The sequence below is a fragment of the Gopherus flavomarginatus genome, chromosome 12, assembly GCF_025201925.1.
Source record: "Gopherus flavomarginatus isolate rGopFla2 chromosome 12, rGopFla2.mat.asm, whole genome shotgun sequence".
Lineage (NCBI taxonomy): Eukaryota > Metazoa > Chordata > Testudines > Testudinidae > Gopherus > Gopherus flavomarginatus.
The window spans coordinates 49,941,123-49,954,963 of NC_066628.1; the positions used below are offsets into that span (position 1 = coordinate 49,941,123).

General features: G+C 47.9%; 1 protein-coding gene across 1 annotated transcript in view; it reads left to right on the plus strand.

Annotated features, from left to right (window-relative positions):
• The first annotated feature begins 4,869 nt into the window (after positions 1 to 4,869).
• SLC38A10 (solute carrier family 38 member 10) overlaps positions 4,870 to 13,841 on the plus strand; it is a 47,027-nt gene continuing 38,055 nt past the window's right edge. Inside the window, exons 1-3 of the mRNA XM_050921039.1 lie at positions 4,870 to 5,236; positions 7,715 to 7,832; positions 11,722 to 11,767. Coding sequence (XP_050776996.1) covers positions 5,132 to 5,236; positions 7,715 to 7,832; positions 11,722 to 11,767 — 269 coding nt within the window. The 5' untranslated portion in view covers positions 4,870 to 5,131. The remainder of the gene's footprint in view (positions 5,237 to 7,714; positions 7,833 to 11,721; positions 11,768 to 13,841) is intronic.

Here is a 13,841-nt window from a genome sequence, read left to right on the forward strand (position 1 = left end):
TCATCTATCAGTCTTGGGACAATATTCATGGAATTTCATTCTGCATAGAATCTAACAGAGGAGTCCCAGACTGCAGCCCTCTGGCCCATCTGTGGTTTTATAGGGGCGGCTGATGGTAAATTAGATCCATTCCCTTCTATTGGATGTGTTGTCATTTTTATGACTTTGGGGTTATATAAACAGGAGAGGGAGAGAAAGGGAGCGGGAGGGGGAGGAGAGAAGGGGGAGCCCATTAGCCCACAATTGCTAAATTTACTTTTTCCTCCTGTGTTTTAAATGCCGGTTGGTTTGTAGAATTGCTTGCAGTTTGGGCTTCGGCTTGGAATGCAAACCGTGCAGACGCACTGCAAATGGCTTTCAACATGTGTCAAAACCAAAGTTAAATAATAATAATACAAAATCCTAGGGAGGGCTGGGGGTGTGGGACTTGGGTTTCTGCACCCTGTGGCAAAGGAGGAAAATGGTGGAGGGGATTTTTAAAATTATAGTAAATTTTGTGTGTGTGTGTGTGCGCGTGCTCCTGTGGGTGTATTTGTGTGTATGCGTGTGGGGAGGGGGTGATTAACCCTTTGGGTACTGTCTAAGTTTTGAATTGCTTCACCCAGTGACTGTTGCACAGAGGGGCCTCTTCACGCCCAGGACTCAATAATGAGCAAGAAGCTACGGGGCCTGACCCATCCCGCTAGCGATGTGCATGGGTCTCTAGATAACAGAAAACTTCTGAGCTGTGGAGGCTGGGTGGGGAACATCAAACTTCCCAAGATTCAGAGGAGTCCAAGTCCTGGTTCCATCCCTCACCACCCTGCAAAGTGTGGGACAGGAGGGGTGACCTTCCGGCTTTCTTTGGCACATTTTTCACGACTATCTCCGCTGGGTGCTGCTGTTCTCTTTGCTCTCCTGCTGGACTGAAGACCAGCCCAGGGACTGACCATGACAAGCTGTGTGAGGCAACCAGAGAAATCTTCCAGTGTTTGTGATTGAGACTCCTGCTCTGCAACCGTTTCCTCATTTTGCTCTTTTGCCCTTTTTTGTGACCTCATATTGGAAACTGGTCTCTGCCTTGCTCGCACAGCCACACCTTGGAGGTCTCTGTGATCAGAGGTCTTCCTAGGAGGCATGTAGGGAACACAGACTGCTCTCCAGCCAGTAATCCCATCCAAACTCACAAGCTAAGGAGAGGTGAGGTGAAGTTGGCCAGGTGCGGCTTTAGGTGGCATTCAGGATTCAGCAGGTGGTGCACTTTTTACTGAACCAGTGTGTTCAGAGGCACTGTGCTTCTGTAGCTGAGGTGTTTTGGCTGACCTGCAGAGTCGTGTAAAAGTGTGTGGTCATCCTAGATCGGGCAGGCCCCTTTCCCAGGAGTAGAGGAGTTCTCGTGAGTCATTTAGCCAAATGCCAACCTGCATAATGACATTCTGCTTCATTAAATTCCCACTTATAGTTTCAACTGGATATGTTGTTCTTCATTTCCTCTTTTAAACTAGGATGTAGTTAATATAATAGTGATTAGCTGTTAAATAGCTAATATGTTCCACTTCAGAGGTGGCTGCATTGAAATGGTGGGTAAAGTTGTAATGCAATGTTATTGTGTGTGTTGTAGGTTACTGTCTGCAGGCTACATAGAAGATAAAAGCCCTACTTCTGGTGAGGGCTAATGGAGATTCTCCATTAGCTCAAATAATAGGGGCTTGTGTTTTGGGAACCTAAGGTTATAAATTTATTCCTGACAAGGCATATGTACAGTGTAGCTCGCAATTCTGCTGTTTGTGTCTATGGCTTCATTACAAAGCGATGCCTGTGTGCTGTGTATGGCTTGTGAAATGCTTTGGGATCCTTTGGGATGAAAGGTCCTGTATAAATGTAAGATCGTTATCATTATGCAAACAGCCCTGGAAGGGCTCTCCCACACTGACAAGCTGGCTAGGCACAGTTGGGGTATGTGTGTTTTTTCTCTGCTAATCTGTCACTCTGTAACCCTAGACCTAGCTGCACTGAAAGCTCTCACTCACACCAGCTCTCAGCCAGACTTGGGGCACTGGCTGGAGTGCTATTTATGTGTTTATCCTAAGGGCACTCTTTTCACAGGTCCCCTGCATCGGGAACTAGTTTCTCTCAGTGAATGCACACACTTCCTGTCAACATGCACAGGAGTTACATACATGCACTGAGGTCAAGCAGCCGCCCTCTGAAAATCAGGCCCCTTTAAGGTGTCTCCAGTTGGGCACTGCAAACCAAGGCCCTCAAAATCACTAGTCACTTTTTAAAAATGTTGGCCTACATAATTGTAAAACCTGGAATGTCCACTTTTCATGCCCCGTGTTTATTGTTTGCATTTCACTTAACTTGGGCAATGGAGTCTGGTCAGTTTCAATTTGGTTTAAGTTCTATTTTTAGCCAGCCTCCCTTTGTGGGGCTCATGCACTATCACAACACTGCAATGTTTGGATTGCAAACCCTGCAAGAGAATGTTTATCTCCCAACAACTAACAGTTTCAATCAATGTTTTGTAAATACCACAAAGACTTTGCTAATAATATTTGCTTTTGTAAAAAAAAAAAAATGTTTAAACAAATATTAAAAATTGGCTCCAAATTTCCAAAACCTGAACCTCCTCAGGTATATTTCTCACTGAGAACAACATACAAACCAAGGATCAAGCTTTCCAGGAGCCATGTCCTAATTTTCCAAGTTTTTTCTAAGCACCTGTAGAACACTCTCCCAACACTCCCAGGGGAAGTGTTGGAAAGATTTGTTACAAAACTTTCCATAAATATCTCTTTGGGGGCTGAGACCAGTCATGAAAGAGAAGTTTAGTCCCTGATGTACTTTTATGTGAGGAGTAACTGAGTAAAACAAAAAAGGATTAGGACCTCTTGGAGCCACACCATTGCAACTCGCTTCATTGCACTGTGCAGAACTCCCATTCATATGCATCTGTAACATATATAGAGAGAGGTTGTTAGCTTAAACAATCGTCTCTCAATCAAGCAGGAGAGGCCTGTGGGTTTGTAGCTAAAATTACTGAGCTCTAGTCCCCACTGCTACACTGTCCTTATGATTTATGGAGCACCATAAATGTATGCAGTACTTTATCAGAGGTAGACCGGACCAACAAAGAACAGATTCTTTACCCCAAAGAGCTAAGGGGCCTGACTGATTGCCATACCATATACTACAGTATGGACAGGTACAGTACAGATAAACTTACAGGGATTCTGTGGTCATTTGTAGCTGGAATGCTGTGCACAACAGGAGAGTTTGCAGCAGTTTGTTGAAGGAGGAGCAGGAAGGAGTGTGGCCGGGGGCAGATATCAGCTAGGAGGCTGTTTCAGGCATAAATCATCCATGGCCACCTAGGAGATCCTGGTTGCCACTATGCTGCATTCCATGTCCAGTCAAACTTTGCAGAGGCAGTGGGGGCAAAACTCAGGCCCTGCTGCACCTAGCACAGATGCTAAAGGAGAATTTGTGTGGCAGTACAAGGCCTGTGAAACACAGCTGAGCAGTTCTCATTACAGCTAGTAGAGGGCAGGCACACACATGAGCATTGCAGTTATGACAGCCCAACCATGTGAAAGAAACGAAGGAGACAGCCAGAAGTAGGGGCTTGGACACATGCATGTGGTATCACTGCCCACTGAGGTGTGAAGCCATGATAATTTTATAATGGCAACTGAGCACATGGACTGTTCCTGCATTCTTTAGCCCTCTTAGCAGCAGGGTCAGTTAATCCTCATCAGTATTGCCTTGGGATACCATCATGTCCTGGAGAACACGTCCTATCCCATGCTGCAATCATTCTGTGTACTGGTGAACCCGGAAAGTTATTCTGCATTTAGCGTTCAGAGGAACTGACCCAGGGGAGAAAAGCATTACAAAGGGCAGAGTTATTCTCATCTGGCCAGTGGCCTGAATTTTCTAGATTCGCCCTTTTTTAATGGGTGACTCCATGTCCAGTAATGGATCCTGAAAAGTCTTTCAGAGCTCACAGGACATCAGCATGTGGCAGCCGTGTGGCCTGAGATGCTGATGATTTGGTGACAAGCGGATGACATTATATCGCAACCTGAGGTGGGTGGCTTCTGGGGAGACGTCGTCACATTAGGTCACTGTGGGACAAGGTTCAGATCTGTCTTGATACACTGGAGCGACAAGGGAAAGTTTACACATTTTGAGGGAGCAGGATGACATCACACCTGGGCCATGATGCTAGGACATGAGCTGCAAGACAGCGGAGTAACAGCCTGACCCGGGGGCATTGTGCCCGGGCCGCTGGTGAGGGGAATGGTGGAATGGCATGGCTGGACTGTAAGGGGATGGTTCCAAGCAGTGGTATGATGTCACACATCCCAGTGACATCACAGCTTACGTCACAACGAGCTGACGTGGCGACGTGACCCCATCGCAGGGCGATATGGTGACACGCCACCAGCAAGCAACGTTGTCATGGCGACATCGCCGTAGGTGGTGCCCTCCGGCAGGAGCCCAGTGAGCTCCGCGCGGGTCCGCCAAGCCGGCAAGAGCGGCGCACACCAGGCCTCTGCGGGGCCCGCGCTCTCCTCTCGTCTCGCTGGTGCGGCCCCTCGCTTCCCGGAAGCGCCAGCGGAGCACAACCCGGAAGTGGCGGGCGGTTGGGCCGGGCTCGGCGCTGCCGCGCGGAGGGAGCCGATCTGACTGCCCGGGGAGCATGGGCCGAAGCGCGGGGGGAGGCCAGCCGGGCGGGCACCGCGAGACTCGGGCCCCCGCCTGAACCCAGGGCCGCTGCCCCCGGGCGACCCCCATCGCTTGTCCTGCCCCCCCCGGATCTGCCCCCCCATCGCTTGTCCTGCCCCCCCCCGGATCTGCCCCCCCATCGCTTGTCCTGCCCCCTCCCCCCGGATCTGCCCCCCCCCGGATCTGCCTCCCCCGTCTCTTGCCCTCCCCCTGGGATCCGTCCTCCCATCATTTGCCGTGACTCCCCGCATCTCAGGCCTCCCCACCTCGGAGCAGTCCCAGCCTCTGCGCGGGAGCCCATCCCCACGCCGCCTTTCCCCTCCCGTGGGGTTCCCCGCTCCCTCCCGACCCTATCTTTTGCTCCGTCCCCGGGTGGTCCAGGTTCATCGTCCTGCTGGGGCTCCCAACCCTGCTCGCCATGGCGTCCTCTGCAGCTGCAGGGTCCAACTGGGGCCTGATCATGAACATTGTGAATAGCATCGTGGGGGTGAGCGTGCTCACCATGCCCTTCTGCTTCAGACAGGTGAGTGCAGGCTCTGTGGGCGGGCTGGAGCTGGATGTGGCACCCGAAGCCTACACGTGGCATTTGCGTGGAACGTGCAACATGGAAAACATTTCTCTGCCCCGCAGAGTAGAAACAGATCCATTGGTTACAGCAAGGGACCTGAACTGCTGCATTCAGGTCTCAGCTCTGCTGTGGATTCGATGTGTGTCACTTTGCCTCAGTTTCCTTGCCTTTAAGGTGGGGTAATACTTAATGGGGTTGTGAAGAGTGAGTGTAAAAAAGCACCGAGGCCTTTGGGTGAAAGGCACTCTAAGATTGTGTCAATGCGAATACATTTAGGGAAATTGCACTAGCACTAGGTGCAGCTCTGTGGCAGGTAGCTACAGTAGGAGCACTGCTGCTGACCATTTACCACTATGTTACCTAACAGCAGGTACAGACAACTGGGTTGTTATGATTTCCTCAGCCAGTCTCTACTGAGGTTCTCACTGTTGGTCGTACCAGAGGTGGGGCAATCACAGGAGGTTTCCCAATATTGCCAGTGTAGTTAAGGCTTTGAAGAGCGAAGTATTACTAGCTGGTGCAAAGAGGTACAGCACTGTTAATTAAGGGTGGCACGAGGCCATTGTTGCTGGCAGGTTTGTCAAAGGAGTGGCCTGTCAGCAGTGACTTCCAAGAGAAGATGACATCTGATGTGCCTTTGGATGGCGGATGTGCTTTTCTCACGCTACCTGCAAACTAGAACAACACTGGTAGTGGGAGGAGACAGAGAAACTTCGTACAATTTACATTTTCAGCTTTTTATTTTCTGAGACTGGATTCAGTTGTATCTCTTGCCTTTGAGATGTAGAAAAATCGATGTACGTTATCACTCACTTTTAAGAATGCCCACAAGCATGCTGGGCACCTTGCAGTACAGGCAGAAGGGCATGGTCCCTGCCCCAAAGATCTCATGCAGTGTTGTGCAGCCAGGTCAGTCCCAGGATATTGAGAGAGAGAGAGAGAGAGAGAAAGTGGGGGAGGTAATAGCTTTTATTGGACCATCTGCTGTTGATGAGAGACACCCCCCAAAGATCTTCATCTGATTTGACATGTGGTATAACAAATAACTGACAACTGGAGGGAGGGGAGAGATGCTGAGAGTTGCAGCCAGGTCACTGTTTACTCAGTGTAGGTATGCACATGCCCTGGTAGTTCAACCTCTTTACTTAAGTTTAAACAATTGGTGACAGGAAGTTGTGCCCGTTATACAGTCACTTGCAGAGTGAGAGGATGCTCCAGCAGCTAACCAGGACTGATGTTCTCGTTTGCCCGACTCACCTTCTCCTTTGGAACAAGGCCTTCACACAGTAGCTTCTCCCCAAGTGTGAATACAGAATCAGGAAGTCGACATCCTTACCAGTGCTGTCAAGCTAGCTGGGGTTTAAGGCATTGCACACCAAGCCACAGGCTCTATATGCAAAGAGATGAGCCCTTGCTTTTCCTGTTCACAGCGTGCCAGGAGGCCCAGTGACACATCTACTTTGAATAAAATAGAACAGTTTGTAGCCACAGCGAGATTTGACACCACTTATGCCTGTTTAAAGTCGCTTGTTGTTTTCATAAGTGTTCAGTGATTAACATTGTCCTCTGCAAACATGTATAAATCAATGAGCCAAACAATGCTGGGAGGGTAGATTGCTAGCTTCATAATTTGTGCTGTAAATGTATTGAACAGCCCCTGGTGCTTGTGGATAGGTGTTATGACAGATTTTTTACTCCTGGATCTACAGAATAACTGCTTGCTTTACACATGATTCTGGGTGTGGCAACACTCGAAACTTCAAAGCGCTGCCGCGGCAGCGCTTTGAAGTGTGAGTGTGGTCGCAGCGCCAGCGCTGGGGGAGAGCTCTCCCAGTGCTGCAGGTGGTCCACCTCCCCATGGGGATTAGCTTGCAGTGCTGGGGATTAGCTTGCTGCGCTCCCAGCACCGCAGCACTGTTTACACTGTCGCTTTACAGCGCTGTATCTTGCTGTGCTCAGGGAGGTGTTTTTTTCACATCTCCTGAGCGAGAAAGTTGCAGCGCTGTAAAGTGCCAGTGTAGCCATGGCCTCTGTTATGAACTGTACAGAACACTGCTGGAATGTGCCCTGAAACTGACTAGATGGCAGGACGCAAACAGTATTACAGCTTGAAAGTTCTGTTTCATAAACTGCTGGGGTTTAACTTTTCCAGGCAAAAGTGTTGCAGCTGAGCCATTTAGGAAACAGTTGGCTGCTCTGTGACTCTGCCTCAAACTGGGGCAAGTGCGTTAAATTGAACTAATACGTCACATTTCTGCTGGCTGTAGTTGAAGGCAGGGGAACTCCCTTAATAGGCTACAGTGGGGCTGGAAATGTGCAAAGGAGCCTGTAGGTGATCTGGGAGAGCCGTAAGAATGTGTGAAGTGCCAGTCGCACCAGGAGAAATGGCTTGCTTTCCATCTTGTGCTTGTATTTTTTTTTCTTCCCATGCAGTGTGGCATTGTCCTGGGAGCCTTGCTGCTGATTTTCTGTTCCTGGATGACTCATCAATCCTGTATGTTCCTGGTGAAATCGGCCAATCTTAGCAAGCGCAGGACCTACCCAGGACTGGGTGAGAATTTTCAGCTCTGGGGCTTCACTTTTATTTATTTATTTATTTATTTACTGCGGTTTTACTCTGACCTCTTAATTTACAACTTTCATACTAATAGTGCTTAATTATTAACATTATTGTTAGCATAGTTTTTACTGTGGTTTGCCTTCCTTGTTTATCCTTTCCTCTTTCTTTTTGTCACCAGAGGAATCTGAGGGCTTAATTCTGCCTTTGATTGTGAAGTTAATAGGCACAGAATTGTTTTGACTCAGCAGTGCAGGAGGAGGTGCTGCAGTGCTGAACGATCAAAACACAAGGTCTCAGGAGCTGGCATAATGGCTGTCTTCTGTAAATTATTGGTCTCTGTATGAAACCCACTAGCTCCCCCACCCAGTGTGCTGCCGAGGACATTGGGTTCTGCCAGTTGAGTGCTTGGCATAGAGCATAGGCTTCTTGGATCTCCACTGTCTGAGTGCTTATGGCAGAGCAAGGGGGAGGTGAGAGGAAACAGTGCACAAAGTTCCAAGTGGCCAAGAAAATAAAAACATGAGCAAGATTCATGTGTGAGATTTTGGCAGAGTTCACCATCCCTCTTCCTTATAGTTTGTCTACTCGGCATTGGCACTGGTATTGGCATCTATTTATGACCTCTCCTCTGATTCCCAAGGATATTGCGGGGAGGAGATGCTTGGGTCTGGCCTCAGGAGTTTGAATCCTCTTGATCAACACATACAATTAAGAGTTGCTGATTGAAAGCATTTTCTTCCTGGGAAACCACGGCAATCCAGGCGGAATAGCCCCTATTTGAGCTGCTGCACCAGGGGTTAGAAATCCTTCCCTGTGCTTTTTCAGCCTTCACCTTTGCAGTGGTGGGATTTCTTCCTACAGGTGATGGAGATGGAAGTTTCTCATACCTGCAAGTCCATTCCTCTGCCTTCCTGTGACTTTAAGCCCATCCTTTGTGTCCCCAATTGCCTAGTTGCCTTCAGTGTAACTTCTCTTGGGAGTGAGTGGAGAGAATTGGCTGGTCTCACTGTCTACAAAGATTTGAAAGCAGTATGCAGTCTGCTCAGTGTCCGTGCTGTTGACAGATGGATCCCCTCAGTGCATTAAATGCCGGAGACTCATCATTTAGCTGCACAGTGCCGCTTCTGCCAAAATGTATCGACCAAAAGCAGAAAAGATTAGAAGACTCTTGTGGTCTCAAAGGTTGTTCCTCTGGTACTGCAAAGATGGCTCAGTTATAGCTGAGCCCTCAGGTGGAGTCTCACACGGCCCAGCGTCCCCAGTACCAGCTACCCTCTTCCACCCCCTTCCTCGCTACAGTGAGCCTTTGTGTGCTGCTTCTCCGTGGCTGAAATGCAGAGAGACCCCTTCACCTTGGAGTGTCTCCCAGGAAGACGAGATCCTCTGCACTTTCCAGAGCCAAGGAGCTCAAAGACACAGAGGGCCAGTCATGCTTCCAAACTTCCTGGCACCTCCTGTCACACAAACACTGGCACTGAAAGAAGAGCCTTCCCTTCCTCCCTATCTTTGCCCTGGGAGAGGTGCCACCACAAGCAGCCAGAGGAGAGGCAGCGCCGAGAGGAAAGACGTCCTCAGCGCGAATGAAAGCAGCACTCCTACAATGCATCCTAATGCATCAAGGTTGAGCAGCTATACACAGACAGTCTTTGTCACCGTTTGCTTTTACACTGTACATCTGCGAGAGATCCTGGCAGCTTCTGCAGCTGATTCTGTGGGAGGCTTTGGCAGCTCTGAAAGATGCAGGAAAGTTTTGCAAATTAACTTCAGTCAGCTTGCCCCTTCCGGAAGAACATTCAGATCACTAGATGCAATAAGAAAAGAGCCAGGGTCGTGGCGGTCTAGGATAAACACTTTAATTTATGCAGCAATTCCCAATGGAGAGAATATACGTATTCTGGCTTTTACAGATATTTCCCCCTTCGCTCTCATTTAGCAGCTGTCAGTGCACAGCAGCGTTGTACAACACTTTAGGATCTTAAGAAGTGAATATTGTATCCAAGTGAGTCTGCAGTGGGAATTCGGGAAGCGGGATGGAATTACCGCAGCTAGAGTTTGACCAGGACAAGAGTTAAAATAGCTCCATGCTGCTGCCAAAAGTGCTGTGGGATCTTTAAAGACCCCTGGTGCTCAGGACCAGCACCTCATCCACTAACAGCAGGACGAGGCACATGGCAGTGAGACGAGTGCCATGTGCTCAATCACCAAGGCCACTGTGCAGCAACTCTGGGGTTTATTGTGGAAGAAGCTTCTCCAAATACTGACCAAATCCAGCTGTGCTCAGCTGGTGAGATTTCTGGAGTGGCTTGGCTGAGTAATTTTGCACAGTCCATCTCCTCCTTCCTCTTTGAGAAGATAAAAGATCCAATTTTCCAAGCAGCCCCAGATGGGGACATCTGGCATAACATGTTTGAAGACTCATTCTCATTAAACATGATTTCAGAGTAGCCAAGGACACTGATCATTTCAGAAAATCCCACGCCTAGACTGTAACCAGTGGCCGTCATTATTGCTCAGAGGTGCCTGCACTTCTACACGCTGTAAAAAAGAGGTTTATTGGGGTGATGCAATAGCAGCCATCCTTTGTGGAAATCAGGTCATTTAACAAATCATCTCCAGGAAGGTGATTTTTCTTTCCCTGATTGCTCGTCTTCCTGCATGCGCAGTCCTCAGGTACGCACAACTTAACTGTCCCACTCAACATCTGCTTCCCCTCTTTGCCAGGACCCTTCATGCAGGAATAAGACAAAGTCCAGAGGTATTGCTTGCTTGTCCCTTTAAATATTGCAGCCTGTCTGCACGGACAGGTGGAGCCCAGGAGCCCCAGAGATCTAACAAAGACTGGATTTCACCCTACTCTTTACCATGCCATTGCTGCCTTCTGAGTTACTTAGCAGGACTGGTGGTGTCTTCCCACACACTTTCCTTCCCACTGTAGAGGTGGCCAGTTGATTTCCTTCATTTTCAGACTAGGGAGGTTCCAAGGAAATATGGGATGTACGATAACATTGAAGGTCATAGAAGGCACTTCCAGAGATGAACAAACTATTTCTTGGCTACCTTCAGGCACGTATACTGTACAGCCACTGCTGGAGAAGCTCAGCGGGGAAAAACAGGCAGTTCTTTGCTTAATTCTTCTAGAGTTACTTACCCAGGACTAATGCAAAAACAATGTGTGGTCTGTATTCGAACTGGAGGTCTTAACTGCCCCAACCCCCCAGTAAGATGTCTCCAAAAGTAAAAGCAGAGTTTTCTTGGCTCTTTCTTTTCAGAAAACACAGTCATTGAAAGGATACTGATCATTTTCTGCTACAAGCTACAGCCAAAGTATAGAAAAAAAAAAGTCTCTTGGCAAAATCCCTGTGGTGTGGGTTGTGAATGTTGGGTATTCTGGGAATGGAGTTGAGCATTCTGGGCATCATTTCAGATCTCCCATCCAGCAACATCAGGCGACTCAGTTATAATGGGAAAGAAAAAATAAAAATGGGACCTTGACTGAAATTTTGCACTGTAGTAACTTTTTGTCACACAGCATCTTATGCATGCATATTTTCTCTTCCACACTGACTTTCTTCTTCTAATGGTTGCCATGTGTAACTGCTACTTAGCGCTGCTTTTTTTTCCTCAACAGAGTAAAAAAAGAACCTGCTTTGTATCTTTCTTTCATCTTTGTTCTTGTCTTATGTGGGTTTTGATATTCGGGTGGCATGTCCGAAAAAAGAAAATGGGAGGGTGGGCAGGAGAAACCAGCCCCAAAATGCAAAACTAGCAGATTCCTGTCAAATTGCCCTTCATCACAATTACTGTTAATTTCGAGCTGATGTATGTGTCACAGGCTGTACCCTCCCTTGGCTCACTGTGGTGTTTTTTTCTCTCTTGCCAGCATTTCATGCCTATGGAAAAGCAGGGAAAATGCTGGTGGAGACCAGGTAAAGAGCTATTCCTTTAAAATCGAAATAGTTTTAATTAGTTTATTTCTGTTAATAAAAGGCTTTTTTCCAAACTCCTACAGGGCAACTGCCTCACCATGTCTTTATTTCTGACCCTCCTACTTTCTCTTCTTCTGAAAGCCTCCCTTGACACCGAGAATTTGGGCTGATTGCGAGCTGGTTTGTAAGACATTCATTCAGATAGTTGGGTCAGTAGCTCCCTGTGCACCCCTTCGTTTCTGAAGGGAGAGGCAATGTTGTCTAGTAGTTAGTGAGGGACTGAGATTCAGGAGACCTGGGTTTCATTCCCTGTTCTGCTACACTTATTATGAACCCTTGGTCAAATCACTTATGGTGTGATTTACAGAGGTGATGAACATAACACTGAAATCACAGAAGTTGGATGCATTTAATATCTCTGACAATCAGCCCATTAGCCTGTCTTGTGCCTCAGTTTCCTTCTCTGTAGACTAGGAGTAACACTGATCTTCCTTAGTAAAGCTCTTTGAGATGCAAATTAATGGAAGCAGTATCTGTTTGGGACAGAGGACTGGAATCCTGATTTCATTTAATGACAGCGTAGGCCAAGATCTCTGACTCTTGTAACTGTAACATTTCTGTAAAAGCAGCAAAGAGTCCTGTGGCACCTTACAGACCAACAGACGTTTTGGAGCATGAGCTTCTCATGCTCCAAAACGTCTGTTAGTCTATAAGGTGCCACAGGACTCTTCACTGCTTTTACAGATCCAGACTAACACAGCTACCCTCTCTGATACTTGTACCACTTCTATTCTTAAAAATGCCATTCACGAAGCTTCAGAGGACACATAGTGGAGCTGGAACAGTCTAGTTGGCCTTGCGTTGCTGTTCCAGGCGAGGGGTGGCATTGCAGCCCATTCTGTAGAGCAGAGGGTCTTGTGCTGTGATCTGTGGCGGTCTGGTTGATGTCTTGGTTCTGGCCCTTGTCCTTATTCCCAGCTGCTAAACTGCTGTAAGACAGCTAAAAACATACCCAGTACTTTTCCAAGATCAGAGGGGTAGCCGTGTTAGTCTGGATCTGTAAAAAGCGACAAGAGTCCTGTGGCACCTTATAGACTAACAGACATATTGGAGCATGAGCTTTCGTGGGTGAATACCCACTTGGTCAGATGAAAGCTTATGCTCCAATATGTCTGTTAGTCTGTAAGGTGCCACAGGACTCTTCGTTACTTTTCTAATGTTACTTTTCCATGCAAGCAATAGCCGTGATTACCACAGGGAGATAATCAGAAATGGGAGGTGAAGTGGTCCATGCAACTGTGTATGGGAGGGGGAAGTGGTTCGTGAGACAGTGCCCTCATTAAAATCTGGTCAGCCCTGTGCAAATATCTGCAAACCTCTGTACTGCAGTATAGATTTCAAGCGCAGTCCATTACTGCTGATTGTGGAGTGGGCTAGTCTTGGGCTCCGAATACCTCCCTGTAATCTTATTCCTATGATCAATGGTTAAGAAATGCAGAGTTGTCCTCTTCAAGGGACCCTCCAAACTGAGCTCCAATCCTTGGCTCCCAACAGCGGTTAAACTAACTTGCATGCTGTTAGCAGAACCCTGCGGGTCCTTGGCGACTCTACAAAGACTTTGCACACAGGAGGAAGCAAACTGGATGGAGTTTTGTTGGCTTCAGCTGTACTAGAAATCATGTGGGTGAACTTGTGCCTCTGTATGTAGTCCCATTGGGGTTCCACTCGGGGATGGGCTCTGCGTGCCAGGATACTGTAAACTCCTTGTTCTCAGCACTGAACAGGGCACAGAGATGTGCAACAGACTTGCAAAATGTAGGGTTTGCCTACATTGAGACCTTCGGGAAAGCAAAGCTGAATTAACTAAAGGTGTCAGTTTAAAGTGCATAGTTAAAACAAATGAAACCCCTGTGTGGATGCTCTCATTCAGAAGTCAAGTGACTTGAGGCCATTCCTATACCATGAGAATTGTAGCATGTAGTTTTAGCTTTGTAGTTATGCTGGCATAACCCTGTAGTGTAGACGCAGCCTGCAGTGACAGAAGGGGGTTTTCCATTGCTGTAGGAACACCGCC